Source organism: Aotus nancymaae, unplaced genomic scaffold (assembly GCF_030222135.1).
Source record: "Aotus nancymaae isolate 86718 unplaced genomic scaffold, 86718_ANA_hifiasm-v0.15.2.pri h1tg000022l_1, whole genome shotgun sequence".
Lineage (NCBI taxonomy): Eukaryota > Metazoa > Chordata > Mammalia > Primates > Aotidae > Aotus > Aotus nancymaae.
The window spans coordinates 44580330-44607238 of NW_026988435.1; the positions used below are offsets into that span (position 1 = coordinate 44580330).

At 51.5% G+C, this 26909-nt stretch overlaps 2 protein-coding genes and 1 pseudogene across 3 annotated transcripts in view; all 3 read right to left on the reverse strand.

Annotated features, from left to right (window-relative positions):
• Positions 1–739, reverse strand: part of PRDM15 (PR/SET domain 15) — an 80317-nt gene extending 79578 nt beyond the window's left edge. For both annotated transcript variants that reach the window (XM_064380172.1, XM_064380171.1), the window contains exon 1: positions 664–739. The gene's annotated coding sequence lies outside the window, so the exon portion shown is untranslated. The remainder of the gene's footprint in view (positions 1–663) is intronic.
• Positions 740–6798: 6059 nt separating this feature from the next.
• C2CD2 (C2 calcium dependent domain containing 2) overlaps positions 6799–26909 on the reverse strand; it is a 65627-nt gene continuing 45516 nt past the window's right edge. The window contains exons 12-14 of the mRNA XM_021669440.2: positions 23221–23348; positions 20987–21296; positions 6799–10790 (exon numbers count right to left, since the gene is read on the reverse strand). Of these exons, the coding sequence (XP_021525115.2) occupies positions 10570–10790; positions 20987–21296; positions 23221–23348 (659 nt within the window). The 3' untranslated portion in view covers positions 6799–10569. The remainder of the gene's footprint in view (positions 10791–20986; positions 21297–23220; positions 23349–26909) is intronic.
• LOC135276327 (uncharacterized) lies at positions 14518–19553 on the reverse strand (annotated as a pseudogene).

Consider the following 26909-nt stretch of genomic DNA (forward strand, 5'->3'; position numbering starts at 1 on the left):
GCGTCACCCGTCCATCCACCTCGCTACCTTCTCTCTGCCACCAAAAGGCTTACGAAAATAAGGCGCAGGGGGCCTGGGGACCCCATCACCCGGACTCAGCTTCTCTAAACGCGGGGGTGGGGTCCAGGGACCCTCCCGTGCGCCCCGCACGGGCTATTCCCGAGGGCGGGGACAGCGACATCCCCGAGGCCCTCGGCGACGAAGCCGCCCGGGGACGGGGGCCGTGGGGCCACGGGCCGGGGGCGGCAGAGACCCCGCGCCGCGCCCACGGGCGAACGCGGCCCGGCAGCTCCGCGGCTCCACGCTGGGCCTGGCCGCGGGCGGGCGGGGGGCGCAAGGCCGTGGGCGGGGGCGCTGGGCCCAGCCATGAGCGCCCGCGGCGGCGGGACCCGGCGGGCGGGCGGCGCGCAGGGCGATCCCGGAGCGGCTCCGGGAAATCCAGCCGGGTTTTGACTCCGATCGCCAACGGTGCCCGCAGCCGGCGAATGTAACAAAGAACAGTCGGCATGGCGGCTGGACCGGGGCGGCGCGCGGCGGCCGGGCGCGGGGGGCGGGGGGCACCAGGTCCGGGGCGCGCCGGGGCTCGCGGGGGCGGCCGGCGTGGGCCGGGACGGGCGGGGCGCGCGCCGAGGCGGGCGGCAGGCGCGGGGCCCAGAGCTTTACCTGCCTTTGGAATGTGCAGAGCGGGATCGGATCCGGACTCCGGGTTGCGATCCGCTCCGGAAACTGCGCAGCACCGGAAGCCGGGGGGCGGTGGCGGGGCATGGCGGGACTTGTAGTTTGCGTCCGGGAGCGAGGGGCGCGGGCGAGATGGGGGCGCGCGCGAGACGGTGGCGCGGTTGGCGAGGCCTGCGGGTGGGACTGCGGGACGTGGGCGGTGTGGACGGGGCAGCGGGCGCTCGCGGGGCGGGTCTGGCAGGAGCGGATTCCGCGCGCTGCCCCATCCCACGTGGCACGGCTCCACCGCCCACGCGCGCGGGTAGCTCCCCCTCCATCTCTTCTGGGACGCGTTTCTTGCGGGGTTGGGCAGTGGTGGCGGTGGGTGGGGTGGAGTTTTTCTCTGGAGCAGGCCTGGGACTTGCCCCCACTCACGGTGGCCTCTGGATTTGGCCGGCGGGGTGGGCTTTGGGACACGAGGTCTGCGCCCGCGAGGGGCCGGGAGGTGAGTCCTGCCGGACGGGCTCGGCCACGGGACGGGCGAGCACTGGGCCAGCCGCGGGCCTGGCCCTAGGTTCTTCCCTGGGGGCCTGTGTGGCCTCTCTTGACCCCCTCCGCCTAGTGTGTGTGCCATCACAAAACGTTGAGACGGAGAAGCGACGGACCTTTCACCTTAGTCCTGGCCGCCCGCATTCGGAGAGGCAGACTGTCTTGTTCATTGCTGCCTGGCAAAAAACTTCCATTCAGAAAGACAAGTCATGAACCGGGGCAACGATTTTAAATTGGTGCTACAAAAGGGCTCCTTTCCCTCTTTTATGTGAGGCTCTCAGGAATCAATAAATTTGTAAATATGTATATAGAAACATGAGCAAAGCATATGGATGGACAGTTCGTAGGAAATTCGATAGTTCTTAAGCATATGAGAAGCTGTTCAACTACGCCGTAATAAGAAACAAAGTCACCGTAAGATCATTTTTATTAGATTAGCAAAGATTTTTTAAAAGTTTAATACAGCCTGGGCAACATAGCCAGACCCTGTCTCTAAAATCCTTAGCTGGGCTCAGTGGCACGTTCCTGTAGTCTCAGCTACTCAGGAGGCTGGGGCAGGAGAGTCACCTGAGTCTCACAGTTTGAGGCTGCAGTGAGCTGTGATCGTGCCACTGCACTCCAGCCTGAGCAACAAAACCAGCAAGACCTTGCCTCAAAAAAAAGTTTAAATTTTGAAGAAACTAGAGAAACAAGCTCTCTCCTCCTTTGCTGGTAGGAGAATAAATTAGTATAGCTTCCATTCAGATAATTTGTGGATACCATACAAATTCTAAATGCACATAGCCTTTGACCCACATGCAGGATTGATGCCAGAGACAGACTTGCTTGCATGAATGTTAGATGTATAAGGTTAGTCATAACCACGTGCCATCCCATGGGAAGTGTTGCACCTGGGTACATCCGTAGGGTGCAGTGCCAGGCAGCCAGAGACAGAGTAGGCAAGTGTTGCTCTGTTAAGGCTGGATTCTCTGCCTGGCCCAGCATTCTGCAGTGGCTTCTGTATCGCCCTATGCTAGGCCGTTGCATGGCTCCCCAGACCTTTCTGGAGCCTCCCCCACGTCCACCGTCTCCCTGCTTGTCCCCACCTGGGACATCACGCCTCCCTCCAGCCTCCTATCCCTCAGCCTGTTCCCAAGGCCTTCTGCGCTCCATCTTCAAACACTTCCCAGGCTTTCCACAACCGTCTCTGTATTCAGGTCTCCACCCAGCCCCACTCCCACTGCCACCACAACAGCTAATGGACACTCCCTCTACACACACCGCTGGTGACATCACTCACAGTTCCAAAATGGCCAGATGACTGGTTCTCTGGGCCTCGGCACATGAAATAGTCCTCAGTATACGTGAATAAAAGGTTGTTTATAGAAAAAAGCGACAGGTCCATGGCAAGTGCGAATAACTGAAAGTAAACAAAAGACTTCACCCACCCTAAGCCGTTTCTCCTAGTTCTACATACAGCCCAGGGCTGGAATTCACTTACATGACAATTATCACGTCTTCAAGAGGATTCTCAGTGTGTCCACTATAATCCTTCAGTAGAGTCTGGAAATAATACCTCTTAAGGCAGATTCATCTTCCAAAATTTTAATGTAAAAAAAAAAAAAGGTTTGTAGCTTAAGGTGTCAAATTTACATTATTAACAACTAATTCAGTCAGGCGTGATGGCTCATGCCTGTAATCCCAGCACTTTGGGAGGCTGAGGTGGGCGGATCACTTGAGGTCAGGAGTTTGAGACCAGCCTGGCCAACATGGTGAAACCCCATCTCTACTAAAAATACAAATATTAGTCAGGCATGGTGGTGGGCACCTGTAATCCCAGCTATTCAAGGATGCTGAAACAGTAGAATCGCTCGATCCTGAGAGGCGGAGGCTGCAGTGAGCCGAGGTCATGCCACTGCACTCCAGCCCCTGGGCAACAGAGTGAGACTCCGTCTCAAAAAAAAAGAAAGAAAAAAACAAATGCAACATACAACTCTGAATAATGGGCAGGAAAAAAAAAGAAAAACATCTATAAAGGTTGTTATTGGGGAAAATGGGACATCTGAACATGAACTATGATACTGGATACTGAACTGTGCGTATTACCTCAATGTTAAATTGATACTGTTTATATTACATCAGAGTTAAATTTCCCAAGGGAGATCACTGTAGTGAAAATATGATAGCCAGGGCCAATCATTGTTCTCAGAAAAGCATTCTGAAGGATTTAGGGTGAAATATCATGATATCTGCAAACACTACAGATAGAGACCGAGAGACAGCAGAGTGGCAAAACTGGTGAATCTATATGGGTTATTCTGTAGGTTTGAAAAAAAAAAAAGTTGAAAATGTAAAAAGCAACAGACAAGAGATTCCATGGCTATCAGTGAATTTCCTTGAACACTTAATTCTTCCTGCGCAGATACTAGACGGGATTAAGATGTAATTAATCACTGAGGGCTACGCCCGCAGCCCTGTGGATGGCCTGCCGGCCTTAGATCAGTGCTTTCCCAGCTAGCACGTCTCCTCGGCTCTGGTTTCCTTGCAATTTAAATACAAACCTACTCCTATGTAAACCATGATCTACATCCTTAATCATTCTCCAGCTACCTCCAGCTTTTAATTAAAAAAAAAATTGGCTGATTTTCCTCATAAAGAGGGAAGTCTGATCATCAGCAAGTAAGTTAATTCCCACTACGTGTGAAACATTGACTCTCACTTTATGCTATTCTCACCCAAAACAGGCAGAATTAAAGTTCAAAAAAGACCGTATATCCTTGAAGAGTAACCACCGACCTTATTCACTGGCATGGGCCTTATGGCGCAGTCAGTCACAAGCTTCACATCCACTCACATACTCACAAATTAGGGGATGGTATATCTGGACTATTTAGTAGGCGTTTATTATAGGAGTATGTAGATTTTCCACAGAGTGCTGTTATGTGACTTGAGCCTGGGCCCTGCCTCTGACCTCCTCAGTGATCTCTCCCGGTTCCAGGGAACGAGACCAGCCATTTCCTCATGATAGTCTGGTGGTTTTTAAATATTCGTTTAACTCGACAAATGAAATGTATCATGTACCTGACACTGCTACACCAGTTTTTTTATATATAAAATTATTAAAAATTTTTGGCCAGGCGTTGGGGTTCATGCCTGTAATCCCAGCACTTTGGGAGGCCAAGGCAGGTGGATCACTTGAGGTCAGGAGTTCAAGACCAGCCTGGCCAACATGGTGGAACCGCGTCTCTACTAAAAATACAAAAATTAGCTGAGTGCAGTGGCAGGCGCCTGTAATCCCAGCTTCTTGGGAGGCTGAGGAAGGAGAATCGTTTGAACTCAGGAGGCAGAGATTGCAGTGAGCCAAGATCGTGCCATTGCCCTCCAGCCTGAGTGACCACGCCCAGTCTCCCTTTTGTATAAAAGCTGTGCTTGCTACCCAGCTGGGCTATAAATTAACAAATCCCCTGGACTTAGTCCAGGGCTCTAACCCTTCTGTGAAGGTGCCCAAGGTCCCTTCACATCCGACTTTGTAATTATCAATGACATTAATGTAGATCTACAAATACATAGGCAGCTAGTTTTGAATGCCTGTCACAGCAGCGTGTGACTCGGTTTCCACCGTGGACAGTCACGGTGTGGAGCTGGGGAAGGTCAGTGGAGGAAAGCTGATGTTTCGAGGTCACCATTGCGAAGGAGGGTCTGGCCTCAGCAGCTTTCTCTCCAGGGGCATCACTGTGCTGTGTCAGCCATCCCGGTGTCTAACCCCCTTTGGTGAGTGAACTGCATTTTTTAAAAAACTTTATTAACATAGACACGCATCACCTTGTCTTTGTAGGGGTGCTAGGGTCAAAACAGCATGTGCCCATCCCCTCCAGTGGCCTGCTCTGTCCCCAGCACCGGGTCCTGGGTGAGGGGCATGAGGTAGATGGAAGCAGAGCTGCTGTCTGTGCTCACGTTAGGGTCATCAGCTGAGCGTCTTCCTTGCTCTGCTAGGTGGGCAGTGACTGTACGAAGCCCCGGGGGATACAGGAAACGAGAGCAATGCGGGACAGCGAAGCCGGAAAGCTGGAGGCCTGGGCCACGCTTTCCGCACGGCACTTCCGCACTCACGGAGGGGCTCCTTCGTGGAGAAGGCAGGCCTTGAGTTGGGTTAGACCATTCGAAGAGTGAGTGTGAACTGCTGGGCACGAGGACACATGCTTCAGAATGACCGAGGGTGGTTGAGCTGGCTTAATCTGGGCAGTGTAGAACACACTGGCAAGAACACAGCGCTCACCTGGAGGTGATCAGCTTCAGAAAGTTGGTAAATTAGGAAAAGCTTGGCCTCCAGCCACTCACTCCAGCCTCCTCCAGGAGCATCAGCACAAAGTGGGTCCCACTGGCCACACGGAGGAAGCAACAGTTGAATCACTGGGGCCTGAACCACTTCTAACTCCTAACAAGAGGCGCTGCCATCACCACCTTGCGGTACCCAGTAAATGGAGCAGAAGACCTGGAACCCAGCTGGGAAGCATCAGGCTCCCTCTGAGGGTCTACATGTGTCTAGTGGGTGGGCGGGGCAGCCGAGAGGAAGGGTCCGGGGTGTGGGGGCAGGAGGCTGGGCCTGTCCAGTAGCTTTCTTCAGGACCCCAGTTCTCCATGTGCTCTGGTGTCTGGGCACTGCAAGGGAAATGAAGGTGACGGAGCCCACGGGAACTGATGATCGCAAAGGAGGCAAGATGCCTGCATGGGGTCCCGCAAGACACGTCTGTGACCCCCGACTCCACTGCCTGCACCCCAGAACCCCTGTGAGCCCCATGCACGCGCAGACACTGCTGCACCTGTGGCTGAGCCGGGTACCAGTCCCCCTCTGCATGCACGTGGGCCACCCACCGGGGATGCGGAATGGACAACGATGTCCTAGGATGGAAGAACGCTTCCCGCCACCCCAGCTGAAGAGAGCCCCTCAGAAGGTCCCTGTGCACCGCATGGGGGCACGGCTGCCCTTCACAGGGGCCACCTGACACGCACCCTCGCGTGGCCTTCGTACTCCTGTTCCACTCCCCCGGCCGGACCTCGGCACGCCAATGGCACTTCCCAGGTGTGTCACCCTCAGGCCACCGCATACTGGGCTCTGCCGCTGGGGGAGCCCAGGACAACAGTCCCTGACGTGTAGCATCCACAATTCACCCTGACCCAGGGGTCACTGGAAACACTTTTTTTTTTCTCGAGACGAGTCTCACTCTGTCTCCCAGGCTGGAGTGCAATGGTGAAATCTCGGCTCACTGCAACCTCCATCTCCCGGCTTTAAGCAATCCTCTTGCCTCAACCTCCCAAGTAGCTGGAATTACAGGCGAGTGCCACCACAGCTGGATAATTTTTATATTTTAAGTAGAGACGGGGTTTCACCATGTTCGCCAGGCTGGTTTCGAACTCCTGACCTCAGATGATCCGCCCACCTCGGCCTCCCAAAGTGCTGGGATTACAGGCGTGAGCCACCGTGCCCAGCCTGCCTCTTCTTTGACGTTAATTGACTGTGATGGTTGGTCACGAGCAGTAACCTGATGAAGGGGACAGTAAGAGAAGACCTGAGGCTTCCAGGACAGAACAGGACTCGGGCAAAACAACCCAGCATGTAGCGTTCCGTGTGCACATTTATTTATTTCAAAGATTGTTTGTGTTCCAGCCACATCTCCAAAGGAGCCCACCCAGCCTGTGCACAGGCAAGGTGCAGGGCTGTCTTCGGTGTTTAAAGTGCTACTGAGGAATACAATCATTGTCACGGAAGTTCATCACTGCACTCCAGCGTCAGGCCAAACCTTTCCGCAGACCTGGAAAACCTGCCATCTTCTTCTTTTTCAAATGCAGTTTTGACATAACATTGTTAGAGTAAACAACAAACCAGAAGCCTAAATGATGCGTGGTGTGTTACTGCCCAGCTGCTAGCTGAGGGAGCAGGGCAGTGGACTGTGTTTCGAATGCAAACGGTCACGGGCCCAAGGTAACCTGAGTTTACCCTGCAGGATTCCGCAGGGGCCTTGCCCTGTGCAGGATGCTTTGGTCATCGTGTCTGGGTCAGTTTGGGCAGTGGGGAGAGGGCCTGACAGCAGGGTTTATGCCAGTCTGGAGGTCTGTTTCCATCTGACAGAGATAAATGTCCTGATTTCCACCATCCACCAATTTGTACTCGGAAGTTTCCAGATTAAGAGTCGTGAGACTATTAGCCAGGAAACACCAGCCTTTGGTGGCCAGCAATGTAAATTGATCTTTCCCTCTCTGCTCAGAGAAACTTTGCAACTCTCATCTATGGATGTGGCCAGTAAAACCCAAGCAAAAATCTAAATGGGCACCAATCTGTTGTTGAGTGGCAGCTGGTCGAGTAGCTGTCATAAGGGGTCAGGGCTGGTTTTGAACTGAGACTTGAAACTTGGTTAAAATAAAGTGCTCTGTCAAAACTCTCACAGCAGGTTTTCAACTGGAACAAGGAGATGGCTGCTTTTGTTATTGCTACAATAACACACACGTGTGTGCAGACACACACACCACACACACACTTAAACCATTTCATTCCTCTACAAAGAACAGAGACACCTCCTTAAACAAAGCAAACTGGGAAGGGTTGCCAGCTCATTAACACCAACATGAGCACCCAGTTCCAGGGACACAGACACAATTAATCTTAGTGTTCACAAGGAATCGCTTTTAAAACCCCACTCGACAAAACTTTCATCCAGACAAACACCAAAAACAAAAGCCCGCAAGCCACAGAAGCTTGTAGAAGAGGTGAGGCGCTAAAGGCGATTTACACATCAGCATTTTTAGTATTTGGTGGATCATCTTAATTGATCTTTAACCTTCACACTTACTTTATCATAAATACCCCACACCGTGGAAAAACAAACCTGTATAAAACAGCTTGGAAAAGAAACATTCACAGTATCAATAGAGCCCGTTTTCTCGCGGGGCTACCCTGAAGCCAGCCTACGAGCTTCCCTGGCCAGTGCTTCATCAACTCCCTGCTAGTCGGTGTTTTCTGTGACTTCAGAAAAGGCCACTGGACGGAGACCACGTGAGCATGGAGACCACGCGAGCGTGTCTATGGGAAGCAGAGCCCCAGACCTAGGTATTCGACAGTAAGCAGTGCTCATGGGATTCATCTGGAAATGGGATGATTAAAAACTTTTTTGAAGGCAGATGTCTTCCTACATTTGCAACTGCTCTTGTTTAGAGGGGAGCAAGAAGTCTTAATCTAAAATTCTGGGCCTGGTGCGGTGGCTCATGCCTATAATCCCAGCGCTTTTGGAGGCCAAGGCGGGTGGATCACCTGAGGTCAGGAGTTTGAGACCAGCCTAACCAACTTGGTGAAGCTCCATCTCTACTAAATACAAATAAATTAGCCAGGTATGGTGGCGCAGGCCTGTAATCCCAGCTACTTGGGAGGCTGAGGCAGGAGAATCACTTAAACCTGGAGGTTGCAGTGAGCCACCACTGCACTCAAGCCTGGGCAACAGAGTGAAACCCTGTCTCCAAAAAAAATTTTTTTAATAAAAAAGCTTCTGATATCCTTGTACTTGAATAGAGTGCACCTGAATTCCAAAATCAAACAAAAAGAACAATTAAAAACTTCTCATCAGTGTCTGAAATTCTGACACATATCACATAATATCCTCTTGGAATTCTTCTATGTATCAGGCTGTTTTTACCATGTGGCCAAGTGAACATCTGTCCCAAAAGACTAGCAGTGGCGCCTGACTCTGGGGACAGAAACTGGGTAGTGTTCATATATTTTGCAACTCCAAGTGCTTTTCTTAAAAAAACCATCATTAAAATTGGAATATAATTTTTAAAAACAAAGCAGGTTGTAAAAGTCATTTTAAAGTCACTCGGTAATTCCTGGAACACCTAAGAAGTGTGTAATGTGCATCTTAAAGTGAAATTCCTAATGTAGTGTTCTAATCTCTCCCCCTAAAAAAGAAGAAAAAAATCCTGTAATTTTGGTCTTTATGTAGGTTTCTGCTCACCAGAGGCTCTGTGACCTCTGAAATATTTAATGTTTAAGGATTAAAGAACGCCTGTGGAAGGCAGCTCGCCCATCTCCATCTCCAGGACAGAAGTCAAGTGTCCATAACAGCCTTTTACATCTCTTTGGAGAAAAGTGAATCACATTAAACTGTCAAAAACGCTTCGGCCCAATGATGACCACTCGTTCACCAGCACGCCTGCTGGAAGTGGCACATTCAGACGGAGCAGACCGAAGTGAAAACTGTGAATGAACTGAAGTAGAAAGGCAGCTGAGGAGGAAAGCGACTGGAATGATACCTAGGGATGTTAAAACGGTGCGCCAGGTTCATCACGTTTTCCACCAAAACAAACCCAAAGAAGGGCACCCCAACTGTGTCCCAGAGTCCTGTGACAGCGACATTCTCAAGTGCTCCTAGAAGGAGCTTCCATTCCTGAGACTGACGCCTGACACACAAAATAATTTCCTCTACTGCCCTAAAAGGACTTCGTTTGGGCTCCTGGCAGCATTTGGCAAAATCCATGTCTGTGTTCGGTTCCCGTGTTCTACGAGCGGTCACGTATGGCTCGCGAGTTCATTCGACAGGCCTGCTGTGCTCTTGTTTAGCAAGTGTGACAGGCGGGGAAAAAAACCTGGCTGTCAACCGCTCCACTAGTATTATTAGAGCTTTTAACACGATAGAGAAAAATGTAAAAACCATGTGAGAATATATGTATCTTCCACTTGCAAGTAGGCTCAAAGTAAACTTAGAAAAGTGTCCGGCATACTATGCATAGGATGTAGTGTTCGAGTTCTATGGCTAATATCGAAGGCAGATGTCTTCCTGCATTCCCATTCCCACCATCATTTCTCTGTAAAAACCCTGCCTGTGTTCCACGTCCCTGGACTCAGGGCCAGCTGCGTGTTTTAGTCCAAGCAGCAGACGAGGAGAGGTGACCCACCCATTCCATTCACAGTGACAGCACAGAAGGGCACCTCCTTTTTGTGACATGGTCCAGGCATGGGCCCAGAACACCACCTGTTAGTGTGTAGAATAGGTAAACCGAGTCCCTCAAACCTGCCCTCCACAATCCAGAGTGTATTATTTCTCTTATAATGTTAATCTCCTAATATTTGGCCCTGACTCAGCCTTGAGCACGGCCCAAGCTCTGGAGCCGTCAAGTCTCATTTGGCATCTGTGGCAAGTTAGGCTTTTTCGCCCTCTTTGGGGAAAGCCTCCTGGCTGGAGACTCAGATTTTGTTTTCCCTTTCAAAGACTAGATGGTTGGAAGAAACCCAGCAAGACAGGCGGGGCATCTGGACATCCGGCGGACACGCTCGCTGTGTCCTGGTGAGGGTAGGAACACGGTGCAGGTCTTCTGGCCTGGCGGTGGTGACCTCAGCCCCTACGTGCAGGGCTCCACGGGGGCACCGTTCACGGTGTTCTTGTTTCTGTGCCTGGAGAGCAGCTTCTTGTTCAGGATCTTGGTGATGGTGACCCCCTTCCTCCGGGAACCCTCTGGCTGCTCCAGGAACACAAGGTCATTGTGTGACTGACTCATGCCCGGGTCTTTCTGTGGATGCCGCCGGCGGAAGAACAGCTTTGCACCCTTTCTTAGAATTCCTCCTGGAAGAGGGAAGCACAGGGGCCGGTCAAGTGGGCAGGGGATGAGAACTGAATAACTGGTCCAACGGGACAAGGGAAAAAGAAGGCTCGAATGCCTCTAATGAAAGGCTGGTTTACTACTGCAGTGTGCTGTCACTACCTGCAGGAGAAAAGCTACTGGAATCTGGCTTGTAGAAAACTAGAGTTTTCAAGAGGAAATGGAAAGATGAGAACTGTAGAAGCAGTAAGCCTGGACTGTCGCTCGGTATCCATTTCCAAGGATGGTATTTATATTCCTAATTTTTCTTTTTTTTTCTTTTTCTTTTCTTTTTTTTGAGACAGAGTCTTGCTGTCGCCCAGGCTGGAGTGCAGTGGTGCAATCTTGGCTCACTGCAACCTCCACCTCCCAGGTTCAAGCGATTCTCCCGCCTCAGCCTCCTGAGTAGCTGGGACTACAGGTGCCTGCCACCACGCCCAGGTATTTTTTTGTATTTTTAGTACAGACGGGGAATCACCATGTTGGTCAGGCTGGTCTCAAACTCCTGAGCTCAGGTGATCCACCCGCCTCAGCCTCCCAAAGTGCTGGGAGCTGGAATTACAGGCATGAGCCACCACGCTTGGCCTCTATCCCTCATTTTTTATCAGACCAAATGGAGGCAGACAGCTATTGCCTCGGTTGGGACAGCAAGGACACCTGGGTCCCCTCTGTGCCACCCACTTCCCTTCATTAGGAAGGCTGTAAGTGGGAAAGCAGGTCACACTCATAAAACCCAACTAAGGACCCTGAGAACAATGGCATTCACTTTCTTAGGAGTGTTAAATTATATGTGCTCTTTTGGGAATATTTTATTAAAAAACCACTCCAGACCCTATCATATCTATTAGGCTCTGCCATCTGAAGTTGGTTACTTGGGTATTTTTGGCCTACAAAATCTCAGTTTTGTGTGATCTGTTTATAGACAGATACAGATATCTATATTCAGTTACTTATTGGATATAGGTATCTGTCAGGTGGTGGAATATGGAACAGAATAAAATTAGCAGCAGCAGCAACAATAATTTCAACAGCAACGATTCCTTAGAGGTCAAATGCAAGCTAACGTAGAGGGTGCAAGAGCCCACAAATGAGCTGAACATCCTGTTAACCAAGGCTGGCAAGGTCGCGGGAGTCAACATCTGAGGCCAGCCTGTGAAATTCATTACCGCTTGCATGTAGGTGATAATGACTTTGAAAGAAGACAGGTCTGATCATCCCGAAGAGGAGCTTTATACTTAATGTGATAATTTATTCCCTTTGTGATAGGCACATCCAATAAACATTTCAATAGCCTTGACATATGCAAACCGCCATCCATGTTGAGGAGGTTAGAGGAGGGGATGAAGAATATCCATTCCCTCTTCTAAATGAAATGCACGCCAGCAATGGTGGCACCTGCGGGCAGTCAGAGAAGCCTGACCTAGACCTGCAGAGGACTCTGTATCATCAAAGCCTACTATGTGGAAAGCAGCGTGTGCCCCTGAGCCTGGCTTCGAGCATGAACTTCTGTGTCCTATCTGCTCTGCCCAGGTTACAGGACAGAAACTGGGACGGGGAAGAGCCGCAACGGGCTGAACTTAATTTGACCAAGCGGCCATAATTTTTTAAAAACTTTACTCTCTCGATACAACCACTTTTTACGATGTATCATTTGGACACGTTTTACAGTGATCTAGAGTTGGGAGCCTGTGCACAGGGGTTTCAGGGACTGCTGGAAAAGGAATGAAACAGGAGGGTAAGTGGGATAAACACGTAAACGACGTCACTCTTGTCCGCAGGCTTAATGGCTACACCTGTAGGACATCAGTGTCAGTTCCTGGAGTGACTCACATCCCTGAAAAATGCAGCACATCATGAAAAACCACCCGTAGCAGGGCGTGTTCCGACGGCTGAAGAATGACCCCCAACTGGACATGACTTTGGAGTTTGGCCAGTGGGGCTGATGCAGTGGTGCCGAGGTGGCTAATTGCCTGCTATATCAGAGGCACCTGCTGGGGAAATGCCCTGGGCACAGTGATAGGGGCTCCCAGGCAGAGGAACCCCAGCTGTCAGGGGCTCTGAGTCAACCAGGTGACCTGAGTTTGGGGAACGAGGGGGGCCCTCGGTGGCATTTCTGATCTATAAGCACCTGCCTTGAAGCTCTGCTTTAGGTGGATCTTGGAGGCCCTGAAGGGCATATGGACATGGGCTCTCAGGTGCAACAGGGGAGAGGAAGGGGTGGATCCATCATCTTCACCTGGACTGCTCCACAGCCACCCCCTTCACTTCCCAGGGGAAATGGAGGCCTGGGGGAGGGACCACCAACCCATCCCCCAGGTCAATCACAGGCCCAGGGACTCAGACCCTCTGGCAGTAAGAGGCATTCTCCTGGTCCATCTCCAAAGTCCATTTCATAGGCGTCCCTGCACTGAATGTGGCCTGGGGTCTGGAGCCAGCCCTGAGGTATGAGCAGGGACAATGTTAGGGCTGAACGTTGCTCCCCAACCCCACCCAGATTCACATGTTCTAGTCCTAACCCCCAGTATTCACAGAATGTGACCTTATTTGGAGATGGGGTCTTTGGGAAGTCACAAAGTTAAACGAGATCATTGGAGTGGCCCCAATCCAATATGCCTGCTGTCCTATCAAAAGGGAAAATTCAGAAACAGAGGCAGACACACAGGGGAGGACACTGTGAAGAGTCACAGGAAGGATGCCATGTGAAGATGAAGGCAGAGTGCAGGGCGATGCTTCTACAAGCCAAGGAGTGCCAGAGGTTGTCAGCAGCCGTCAGGAGCTGGAGAGGCTCAGAAGGGGCCAGCCCTGTCGGCACCACCAGCTCAGATTTCCAGCCTCCAGAACTGGGAGAGAATTGGCTCCTGGTATTGAAAACAGCGTGTGTGGTGCTGTGATACAACCCTGGTGGGGGTCCAGGAACGCCCGCCAGGTCTTCCTGTTCAGTCCTTAGAAGCCAGGCAGCCACGTGGAGGAGAGGACAGTGGAGCAGCATCCTCAGTCCCGAGCCCCTGAACCAGCCGGCCTCTATGAACTACAGGTGCACAGGCCCTTTCTGGAGAATCTGACATGATGGGGGTCCATGGACACAGAGCATGAGCATTTTTCAAAAGATCCCAGGTCTTTCAAATGTGCAGCTGGGGTTACCCACTGCTAGCTGGGGTCCGGCCAAAATGCCACCAGTGCTTAGAGCACGTGGAGGTCACAGCCAGCAATGCAGGGCAGGCCAGGGCCAGGGACACAGGCCACGTGCCTGCTTTCCTGTGTGGCGCTGCTCATGCTTCTTCATGCTTCACTCTGGGGGCCTGCAGACCCCAGGGCTATGCTGGGAGAAGCTGATGAAGCCCACCCTCGGGCCCCGCGCCACACCAGAGAAGCATGGTGTGCCCAGGTTAAGAGGGAAGTGGGGGCCGGGCGCGGTGGCTCAAGCCTGTAATCCCAGCACTTTGGGAGGCCGAGGCGGGTGGATCACTAGGTCAAGAGATCGAGACCATCCTGGTCAACATGGTGAAACCCCGTCTCTACTAAAAATACAAAAAATTAGCTGGTCATAGTGGCGCGTGCCTGTAATCCCAGCTACTCCGGAGGCTGAGGCAGGAGAATTGCCTGAACCCAGGAGGCGGAGGTTGCGGTGAGCCGAGATCGCGCCATTGCACTCCAGCCTGGGTAACAAGAGCGAAACACCGTCTCAAAAAAAAAAAAAAAAAAAAGAGGGAAGTGGGGTGAGGAAATGAGCAGGGCACGACTGTGTCCAAAAGACTTCGGGACAGGAATATGAGCCTGGCACGGTGGCTCATGCCTGGAATCCCAGCACTTCGGTAGGCTGAGGTTTGGAGAATCCCTTGAGCCCAGGAATTGGAGACAAGCCTGGGCAACACAGCAAGACCCAATCTCTAATTATAAAAAATAAAAAAAATTAAAACTTTTTTTAAAAAAATAAAATGGGATATGCACATTTTCAAGCAGTTATAACTCATGTAAGTGAAACTGTACAAGTGCCTAAAACTGGGAGGGGAAGGCAATTGCTTGAGCTCAAGAGTTTGAGACTGCAACAAGCTATGATCTAGCCACTGCTCTCCAGCCTGGGTGACAGAACAAGACCCTGTCTCTCAAAAAAAATAAATAAAAATTTTAAAACTGCCCAAAATTCTAATTGTTGACATATTAAGATGGAATACCAAGGACTGCAGCCTGCCTGTAAAAAGACACTAGACAAGAAAGAGCTGCATGGCACGTCTGTTTGCAGCGTCACTACTGGCTCCGGTCTGTGTCTGTCCATACCCTGAGGGACTCACTGGGTTTACCGGCAGATCCCGGCCCCAGGGAGCCCTGCGCCTGCTTCCATGGGCCACACCCCACCCCAAGGGGCTGGTAACAAGATTATTTTCTGTTCTTCCATCTTCACTCATGCTCTCCAGAGCACATCAGCTGTTTTGTTAAATTTCTTTTTTCTTTTTTTTTTTTTTTGAGACGGAGTCTCGCTGTGTCGCCAGGCTGGAGTGCAGTGGCGCGATTTCGGCTCACTGCAACCTCCACCTCCCGGGCTCAAGCGACTTTTCTGCCTCAGCCTCTAGAGCAGCTGGGACTACAGGCGCACACCACCTACCACACCCGGCAAATTTTTGCATTTTTAGTAGAGACAGGGTTTCACCATATTGGCCAGGCTGGTCTCCAATTCCTGACCTCGTGATCCACCCGCCTCAGCCTCCCAAAGTGCTGGGATTACAGGCGTGAGCCACCCCACCCAGCCTGTTCGGTTAAATTTCATAGTTCAACATCAGTGCCAGAAACCAGAGTATGTCATATGTGCCCATGTGCAAATCTTCCCGAAATCATTTTCATGACTTGTACACTTTCTCTAGCCTGATGATTTGTCATGGCTTCTGGGGGATGGCATCAACTTCTCCTACAGAGGACGGCCATGTGGGGGTGGGGACTGAGGTTTGCAGTTCTGGAGACTGGACCCTCAGTCATATCCCCAGCCGCCTCTGAGGAAGGGGGCCTGATTCCTACCATTTTTAGGTTGCTTCTGGTCACTGTTTTCCCACCTATGGGATTTTAAAACAGATTCCTCAATTAGCTATTTATGTCTGCTAGACTCTGTAGGGACAGATGAGGAAGCTAAGGTTTGGAGAGGCAGTGGTCTGGGGTCACACGCTGACGGGGGCAGGTGTGTAACCCGAGGCTTTCTGGCTCTGAAGTCCATGTTCTCAGGCCCTGCTCTTCCGTGCTGCTCAGGACGGCGTCTGAGAAATGGCCAGCCAAGTGTCTGGAGAAATGGGCACGTCTGTGGTCCCTGGGGAGGAGCCTACAGAGAGGGTGGATACATCAAACCCCCTGTGGTGTCACGGAGCAAAGCCCCCTAAGCCGGCAAGGACTCAGGGATTCCCAGAATGAGCTGCATCTCCAGAGGCATGCAGGGGCTGGGGAGGAGGGGATCCCAGCCATGCAGACTCACCTCAGGCAGCGTGTGACTCATCAGCCATGAAGGACCACCACGCGGACAGAGGTCATTCCATTCCCTTTCTCAATAGCAACTGGAAAGCCTGTCTCGACTTGGAAGCAGACTGTCCACTACCACCTTTGGGGTAAACGTTGCAGGAAGAACACGACCCCCGATTTACCAGTGCACACTAAACAGCCGCCCCATGGTGGTTGTGAGGGTCGGAGTCCACACGGGAGCACGCTCCTGTCTCCTGGGCAGTGACCCCATATGGAATGTACTTGTCCGCCCACCTCGACGAGCAACGCCTGTGAGGTGTCGCTGTGTCAACCTGGCCACAGCCCCCGGAGATGCAATAGAACAGGGACTGAGTGAGATGTGGCTGGGAGGGCACTGTGCAGACGTGGGGAACAACTCCACCAGCAGACTTTAAGGAGATTATCCTGGAGAACGTGGGTGGGCCTCATCCAATCAGCTGAAGGCCCTAAGAGCAAACACTGGTTTTCCAGGGAGGAAGAAATTCTGCCTCTAGACTGAAGCATCAGCTCTTGCCGGGGTCTCTAGCCTGCTGCCTGCCCTGCAGATTTCAGACCTGTCAGCCCCCACAGTCACGTGAGTCAGTTCTCTGGAGGACCGTGACTGACCCAGTAACTAATGGGAGGGTATGCTGCACTGGACTCTGAGCCTGCAGAACCTGATGCCCTTTGCTGACAGCGAAGTTCACACCACAGGCAAGAACAGCCGGGCCATGTTGATTTCATGAAGCCTGTCTACCTGACTCTGGGCTCCCTTCTCCAGGCCAACAGCAACAAGCAAGATTTGGATCTCACCCACAACCTTCAAGATTCCTTAAGACAATTTGGGGAGAGGCGATGTGAAATTTGAGGCAAGTAACCAAGATTTTAAATGGGGGACAGGGAGAAGAAAAGTCTTTCCCTGGTTCTCACAAGGTTTAAAACACAAATCACAAGAAGGATGAAGCATAAACAAATACATGAAAGAATTTTAACATAATTCATCTAAATTATAGCTCTAATGTCATAAATATTTCCACATTCATTCCTATTTGTCTCTACAGAGTCTAACAGATATAAATAGCTAATTGAGGCATCTGTCTTAATATCCAGCAGATACGAAAACAATGACCAGAAAAAAAAATTGTCTTTGGCTTCCCAAGTACAGCTTCAGATTTCAACCGGAACCACAGATGGTCCATTAATAGACGTGACTACTTTTTAGATCTGGAGGAGGACGAAGGGAACCAGCCTCTTCCTGTGGGGTCACAGTGAGGTTGCTTGGTCATGTCAGGTATCAGAGCGAGCGCCCTCACCTGAGAGGTGCTGCACGACCTCGGCCAGAGCACTTTCAGGAGGAGCGCGGGGAACTGGCAACCTAGGAAGGTAAAGGCGGGGAGGGGAGGGAGCGCGAGGCAGGCAGGTCGGCTGGCTGCTGAGCTACAGGCTGCACTCCTAGGACGGCTACGTGTAATTGAAAAAAATAAGACGAAAATAACTTACTGTGCAGGCAATTAATTCTGGTTGGCATAGCGATCCTCTTAAGTTAAGGGGAATGAGCAGGAGATGAAGAGAAGAGGCAGAATTATGCAAGAGCAACATCAGAGTGGACGTGGGTAAGGGTTCTGAGCTGCCTATCACGCGCACAGGAAGCCACTGTGCGGGACATCCGGTGAGCTGTCTACACCACACATGCACTCAGGAAGTCGCTGTGCGGGACATCGGTGACCGTCTAATCACACGTGCACGGGAAGGCACTGTGCGTGACATCTGGTGAGCCGTCTAATCACACACACATGGGAAGCCACTGTGCGGGACATCTGGTGAGCTGTCTACACCACACATGCACTCAGGAAGTCACTGTGCGGGACATCTGGTGAGCTGTCTACACCACACATGCACTCAGGAAGTCACTGTGCAGGACATCTGGTGAGCCGTCTAATCACACACACACGGGAAGCCACTGTGTGGGACATTGGTGAGCCGTCTAATCACACGCGCACGGGAAGTCACTGTGCAGGACATTTGGTGACCCATCTAATCACATGCATAGGAAGTCACTGTGCAGGACATTTGGCAAGGTTTTCTACTGTTCAGTTCGATTTTTTTTCCCAAAATCTCCCTTGAAACTTCTGTCCTTACTTGCAGTAACATACCTGTAATTTACCGTCTTAACCATTTCTACCTACACAGTTCAGTGGTGCTGAGTACCACAACGGTGGCCGACTTCACTGATCTCTTTGTAAACTAGAAGTAGATCAGAATTTGGGGACTTCATTTCCTGTGTTGGCTGCAGCATCACAATATGTACATTTCCAACCAGCAGAACCACCCTGAGAGTTCTAAATACACAGGCACTCTCAGAAACCTAATACAAACTCCTTACTCAGACAGAAGATAACGGAAAAAATCCTTTAGTTTTTATAAAAGACACCCTCTATTACCTTTTGAAAAATGTTTGGTCAAAAAATGAAAATTATTTGGCACCCATAACACAGAATCTCTCAGACTGTGACAACATCTCACAGAGATGCTAAGTATAAGTCTCTTAAAAAACACTGGAAGGAAAAATTTAAAACCGCTGCCAAGCATGTCCTGTTAAAAAACCTTGGGCCAATGCAGTACAGCCGCAGGAGTGAGACGCACTGCACAGCTGAGCCTCTCTGCTGCCTTCCCAAAAGCCGAGCCTCCAGGGAGCTCCGAGCAGGTGATGCAGGCAGCCAGCCCCAGCCCCCGGCACACCTGCCTAACACCCAGTCCTGAAACAGTTGGGGAGACCCCTCATCCACCTGGCCCGTGAAGGGAGAGGAGCAGGGTGGCTGACACAGCAAGGATGGAAACCCAGGGAAAGGCCTCGCCAGGAGGGAAAGCAGACAGAGGAAGGAGGAAGGGCCGGGTGAAGGAACACAGATCTTGGCATGAGCAGGGTGAGCGAGGCTTGGCATTTCAGAAGGAATGAGGAGGGCAGATGTGGGGCTGGGTGCTGCCAGGACAAGAGGAAATGGGCCACTGAGTCAGGGAAGGGAGAGGAAGAGACGCCCCACCCTGCACCCCTGTGGGTCCCACCTCGCCCAGCACTCACCATCTCCAAGACAAAAGAATAGGTCTCGGGTGTGCGGGTCAGGTGACCAGGTCACCTTTGACATAACCCAAGCCAAGGCCTCTTACCAGAAGCACAGGAGCCTATCACAGAGGTCAGCATGCAGCTTACGGCCCCCAAGTTCTCTGTGGTTGGGGGCCCATGCAGAAAGCACCAGGCCAGGCAGTGGGCAAATGGAGGCCACGGGGTCTGACATCTCACCCGGAACTTCCTCCTTCTCTCTTTCCTTTCCTGACTTTCCATTTTCCCCACATCTATCCTGACTATGCACTGGCAAGGAGGGGGCATGGGAGAGGGTGGCCACGGTGTGCCATGGCTGAGGAACACAAAGCAAGGACAGGGAGAGAGGGGACGAGGACAGACTCAGAGAGTCCAGCAAACAGCAGGCTGTCAGATTTGGCACCAGGGACATTTGGGACCAGAGCGTCCTGCACTTTGAGGCTGCCTTGTGGGGGTGTGTCCTGTGCCAGGCAGGGTGTTGAGTGACATCCCTGGCCTCCATTCACTAGACGCCAGCTACACCCCAGACTCCCAGTTGTGACAACTGAGGTGTCTCCAGACACTGCCAATATTCCCCGGGGGAGAAGTGCTGGTTTGAGAACCAGTGGTGTGTGGCATCAAGAACAGAGGGCAAGAGAGGCAGCGACAGTAACGCTCACCACCGCGCCCCCCAGAGCCCCTGAGATTTCCCGACAGACGGTCTTAGGACATCCTGAGATTTCTGCTGAGAGCCTCGGAGCCCACACAGGGGCCAGAGCCAGGAGTTAACGCCGAGTTTCACCTGAGCTCATGGCTTGGCTCTGGCGCCTGCCTTGCCCCCAGTCCTGTCTTCTGCACTGAGATGTCCTTTTGCCCCCTGAATGGTGGAGTCAGGTGGGCACAGGCAGTGGACATGCTTCTTTCTGATGGAGGAGGACGCGGAAGCTCGGTGAGTCTCACATCTGGAACCGCCTCCAAGTCCCTGGACTACATGCCCTTAGCAAATACATTCAGGTTACTCACGCCAAGGCGCTGTCTCGGCAAATCTGCACACACTTAAGGAATGTCTAGTTTTAAAGCCCTGACTCAGGGCTGACGGAAATAATCAGCACGAATGAAAGGCTCACCTCCTCACCACCCACATACTAAGTTAATCGATTCATGATTCCCGGGACTTCTCTCCCTGTAGAGCCTCCTAGAGTCAGGCGGTGAGGTCTGGTTTGTTTCAGGTGCAGGGGAGAGTCAGAGAGGCCCAAAGGAGCAGAGATGCCCAAAAGCACAGTGGAAGGAGCCCCAGGCTCTGCCTGGCTTTCCTCTGAGTCTCTGTGGCCCCTTCATAGTGTAGGGCCCTTGGTGACCCCTGGGGAAGCCAGCAGGAGCGAGCCTGGACTGAGGAAGGGGCCTCTAGGCAGGGACACACACTGACCCCAAATGCAGAGAGGACCCCGACTCTCACACAGAAGGACCTGCAGACACCCTTATGGGCTCAACCATTCAGCACAGGGCATTGTTGGTAGGGCAGGGGGTGAGGTTGGGAGGGAGCTTGTAGGGGACAAAGGGAAGGAAAGCAGATGGCTTCAGCTTGGAAGCCAGCATGAGCTAGAAGCCACCAAGTGGGTGGCCCGGGGTGAGGGGCTCGGGCGCAGGTACCTTTATGCTTTTTGGCGGCACCCGGCTCCGAGACACTCACGGAGCTCTCTGACAGCTCATCACCGTCGGGGTCCAGCAGGGCCGGGCCGCTCCAAGCCATGGCCTGGGGCTCCTTCTCCAAGTCCCAGGAGTCTAATTCGTCCTCCTGGGGATCGGGGGCAGAGGGTTCCTGGGCTGACTCAGCTTCCTCCGGCAGGGCAGAGGCTGCGGCCGCCTCCGGATGGGACAGGGCGTCCTCCTGGTGGGCGCTGTCCACGGAGGCTGCATAGTCCTGCATCAGGGCAGCATCGTGGTCCTGGGACAGTGAGGTCTGTCAGGGCGGAGAGGAAGACAAGGGTTACATGAAAGGAAGGGAGGGTTTTAAAACACCTGAAAAGCACCCTCCAAACATTCTGACGGCTGATTTCAAAGTCTCAGAAGACACCGCAGCTGGCCTCGGAGAAGGCGCTCACACATCATGGCCGTTGCTCGTGATTGGGCTACAAGTGGTCTCCCTTGCAGCCGGGACCACAGCCCCTGGGCAGCTGCGGGTGGCCCCCGGGACTCAGAGGTTAACCCTCTTCCTCCCACAGATGGGCCAGTGCTGGGAGCATTTGTGGCATCCACGGAAAGCAGACGTGAGAGAGAGCCCGTCCTTCCAAGTCCACGACAGCACAGAGGAGGTGGCCGGGGTGTTTCAGGTTCTGTTGTGTTTGTTTCTACACTCGTACGTCACCTGCAAGTCGAAATTCACCAGTGCATCCTTTCAAAAATTATATTTTGTGTAAAAATATTTCAGCACTAAATTAACCTCTGAGAGTCGGGCTAGCTCTTCCTTGGAGCGGGGGAAAGTTTGGGAAGGAAGGCACGAGGGCTTCCTGGGGGCCAGTCATGCTGTTCTTGGGGTGGGTGGCAGTGACACAGGCGTTTGCTTAGGGACAACGGTGCTGCTCTGACTTAAGTGCCAGCCTGTCATCTGAGCATCAACAAAAACAATCCCTGCAGTGGACTCAGAACATTAAATACTAAGATCCAGGAGCTCCTCGTGATTTTTAAATACAATCTTAGAAGAAGTACAGGGGAGACGACCACGGGTCTTGTCCTTATGTGCTCATTCATTCATCCAAGACTGAAGAAAATCCAACTACAGGGCCCTGGACTTACAGAGAGGCCATGGGTCCCCTGCTGAGGCCCCTGGAGGTGTGCTCAGGAAGCCCCAAACACATCACCCACCTGCCTCAGGGATGTGGGGCAAGGCCACCCTCTGGGTGCAATGGCAAGGCTGATGATTCATCTCTGGCACCCCCGAGGTCCTGTTCTGGCCTGTCTTCCAGCCACTGAGGAATTCATCCTTCCACGTATGCCCTCTGGCCCACCCTCCCACTCTTTTGCCCAAAATTCTTCCTCATCCCCCCCTACTCCAAACCAAAATCTCCCAACCCTCCCTCCAACTGTTCATTTGGAAATGTCAAAAAAGAGTAAGGGCTGGATGCAGTGGCTCATGCCCATCATCCCAACACTCTGGAAGGCAGAGGCAGATGGATCACTTGAGCCCAGGAGTTCAAGACCAGCCCAGGCAATGTGGTGAAACCCCGTCTCCACCCAAAATACAAAAATTAGCCAGTCTCAAAACAAGTTAGTTGGTCTCAAAATAAATAAATAGATAAAAAAATTTAAAAATTAAAAAAATTAATAAAAGGAGTATGGATCTGTAACACAGCCCTTCACCCAAGGGCTGGCCTCTCTGCAGCCTGGACCACGCGCCCACCACCACCTGTTGCGCAGACATCACAGAGCGGGGAAGGGGAAGAAAGAGGGTGCAATGTCCATGCGGGACACTACAGTCTTCGTTTCTCTGATCACAAAAGGAATAAACATTCAGCTCAAAAAAGTAAAAGGCTTTGGAAACACGCCACGTGGAAAGTGAAAGTTCCCATGACTGGGGGGTGACGAGGGTAGAGGTTCTGCACCAAAGGGGGGTCTTACGTCATGTTCCTCTCTTTCTAGAATGTTTCTTTAAATGATTCACCAGCCTCTCAACATGTAAAGCATCCCTGATTACAAACTCTCGAGTCTCCTTGGTGAACAGGATAAACTATGTAAACACAATACCACGCGTGACTCCTCTGTTGGGTGAGGAACATAATTTGGCATTTGCAAATGGAACTCTCTGGACGTTTTAAGCTTCCTCAAAGCGGGGAGGAGCAGCAGGTCACTGACAGATGCAAACACCTCCCCAGCCACCACGATGGTACCTTGGAGATCCCTGATATGATAATAGTGCTTTTCTTCCGTGGCGACTTGAGTTTCAGCTTTGAAGATTCGCTGAGCTGTCGAATGGCAACTTCAGCCACTGGATCCGAACCATTCAACACCAACAATTCTGTCAGAGGGAAGGTAGTGTTAAAGTCATCAGCAAAAATTAAAAACTTCCATGGAAAACAGAAATGGTCGATAAGCAATGGTCAGCAGGCATTTTCTAAAAAGGGCCAAACAGTAAATCGTTTAGGCTTTGTAGGTAGTCTCGCAACAACTTCTCAATGCCGCTTTTGTAGAGTGAAACCAGCTAGAGACCACAGGTAAATAAATGAGCATGGCTGGGTTTCAATAAAACTTTATTTACAAAAACAAGTGACAGGCCAGATTTTTCCCATGGGCCACAGTTTGCTGTTTGCCGACCCTTGGTCTACAGCTTGATTCCCTGGTGGTTACAAGATACTCACTGAAGTGTCTGCTTAAGCTTCATCCATTTTATTTATTTAAGTTACACCTGAATAGAGGTGATGGAAAATGGCCAAAGCAAGCAAGCAAACAACAACCACAAAATCTAACCCTCTGGAAGATTTTGAACTTTGAAAGGCTAGGTATTGACTCCTTTTCCCTCCCAAGAGTGGCTAAACACACAGAATAGTAACTAGAGCTAGGGAGGGCCAGTTAACAAAAGCAGCTCCTTCCCCAGGTTAATAACAACGCACACCAGCCAACATCAACAGAATGCTTACGGCGACCCAAGTGCTGTTGAGAGAGCTGTGTGCACATTCTCTCATTTACTCCTCCTCCACACCCCACGAGCAGGAACTGCCTTCTGTCCCATTTGACCAGTGAGGAGGATGTCCATCAGCCAGGAGGCCCCCAGGGCTGAGACGACCAGCAGGTCTCTCCGACTCAGAGCTGATGCTTATAACTTACACTGTCTTGCTCAGGCAAAGTCAAAATGACAAAGCTATTAAAGTAGCAGGATGGTAAAAGGAACTTCTCCTGCCACAGTTTGGCCATGGCCTGAGGCTTACAGACGCTGTGTTTCCAAAGGGAGTCAAGAGAAGACCACAGTAGCCAAGAACCAGTGACAAGTGACCCTGGGAAATAACAGATACTTGGTCTTCCTCCCTGGTTCCTAGCCCAGAGAACAAAAAATCTCTTAGAATTCCAGAGCCACTGAGCTGAGGCATCTTTCTTACTCATCATAGGCCCCTGCACCCCACCAGAGTGAATGCTCATGAGGATGGGCACTGGATGTCGGAGACATCAGCCCTGTGGGTAGAAGGCTGGAGCTTTCTGCCCTCCTCTCGCCTGTGGAGAAGGGAAAGGGGCTAGAGATTGAGTTCAATTTACCAATGGCCAATATGTGAATCAATCATGCCTACAAATCTACGTATAGAAGCACCATAAAACCCCTAAATGGCAGGTTCAGGGAGCATCCAGGTTGTGAACCAATGCACGCACGTACCGAGAGGGCGGCGGCTCCATGGACACCAAGCTCCTAAGCTCAGGGCCCTTCCAGACCACGCCCTGTGCCCTCTTCATCTGGCTGTGCACTGCTGTGATAATAAACCGGTAAACCCAAGTCAAGTGTTTCCCTGAGCTCTGTGGGCCATCATAGCAAATAACGGAACCTGAGGAGGGTGTCATGGAAACCCCAATGTGTAGCCAAGTGGGACACAAGTGTGGGAACCTAGGGACCCACTATTCGCGTCTAAAGTGGGAGGGTGGTTTTGTGGGGCTGAGCCTTTAACCTGTGGGATCTCAGCTAACTCCAGGTAGCCCCAGAATTGAATTAAATTGTAGAACACCCAGTTGTCTCTGCGGAGAAACAGAAAATTGCCTGACGTAGAGAATCTACACATTGGTGTCCTGAGTGGTGTGACTAGAGAACAGATTTCCATTTAGCCACTGACCCACACTGAGAAGAGACAATTGCTGAAGAAAGAAGTTGGGGAGGACCCCTTAGGAGAAAGCTGTGCTACAGTTCCCAGAGCCGCCAAGGGAGAGGCGTCGGGAGCGCGCCCTCCTCACGCCAAGCCCAGTGCTTCTGTTCAGTCCCTCGAGAGCCCAGCCCAGGTGCTAGGTGCTGCAGCTACAGCGCCTGGCTGCACCGTGGTGGGTGGGCCTGGGGCTGGCTCCACGGTCCCAGAACCCACAGTGGGAACATCAGCCCGGGGTTTTTAAGATGGGACCCTGCAGCATGGGCAGTGGGGGCACTGCCAGGGGAAGAAACTGAGGAAGGGGCATCAGGAGCAGCGGCCAAAGCGTCAGAGGCATTAGCACCACAGTGGCTCCATCTCAAATAAGTGCTGGGCAAAATAAGGCTGGGCCCTCCTGGGCTGCATTCCCAGGAGCTGAGGCGTCCTGACTCACAGAGTGAGCTTGGTGGTCGGCACAAGACACAGGCCACAAGGACCCTGCTGATGAAACAGGGTGAGGTAAAGCAGCCGGCCGAAACCAGACAAAACCAGCCAACACCAGACAAACACGGCCAAAACCAAGATGGCCACGAAAGTGACCTCTGGCTGTCCTCACTGCTGATGATACACTAATTATCATATGCTAATTATATGCTAATTATCATACATTAGCATGCTGAAAGACATGCCCACAAGCACCAGGACAGTTTACAAATGCCATGGCAATGGCAAGAAGGAGAGGAACGCTCAGTTCTGAGAAATCCCCACCCCTTTGCTAGAAAACTCATTAATAATCCACCCCTTGATTAGCATATGATCAAGAAATCACCATAAAGATAACCAATCAGCAGCCCTTAGGGTTCTCTGCCTACAGAGTAGCCATTATTTTATTCCTTAGCTTTCTTAATAACTTGCTTTCACTTTACTCTGTGGGCTCACCCTGAATTCTTTCTTGCACCAGATCCAAGGACCCTCTCTTGGGGTCTAGATCAAGATCCTTTTCCAGTAACAAAAGGAGGGGCAGGGCCTGTGCCCGAGAATTGCAGGTGGGGGACCCAGCAGGGTGGTATCCACGAAACCACGAAACCTCCCCCGAGGGAAGGAGGCAGTTGTAAACTTTTGCCAGGCAGAGAGAATACAAAACCACATGAAGACAGTGCCCCTCCAGTGAGAACGTTCCACTTCCCTGACCACCCACCTCGCCCGACTGTTGACCTTGGCAAGGCCTGACACAGGCCTCAACGAATGGGGGAGAGCTGGGCAAGAAGGAACACCCATTGCCCCTCAGAGCAGGCCACCAGAGGGCGAAGAGAGAAAGTGAAGCCCCACATCTAGACTGCGCAGTGATTTAATGCATCGGTAAGACAAAGATGTCTATTACCTGAACGTGACCATAAAAATAGGAAATTTGCATTTCCTATTAGTAGTGACCATCTCCTAGTAGAAGGGAAAACTACTTCTACTAAGCGGGTTTAAGCAGAAAGCAGGAAACAAAACTACAGCGACCGTGATGATGTCCCGAGTCCGACTTATTTGATATTAATGTAGCTAGTGTGTTGTGCAAGAGAAAATATAATGATGAGAAATTTTAAAATGTAAAGTCTCAGCTGGCTTTTTATTTTGTTAAAGCGTTCCCTAAAATGTAGCAGGAATATGAATGCCGCTCCTGGTCTTTGATCAATTTGGAGTTCCCTTTTCTCCCTTCTTCACTCACCATTCAACAACAAACCAAACCAAACTGAAACTTTTTTTAGAGAAAAAAA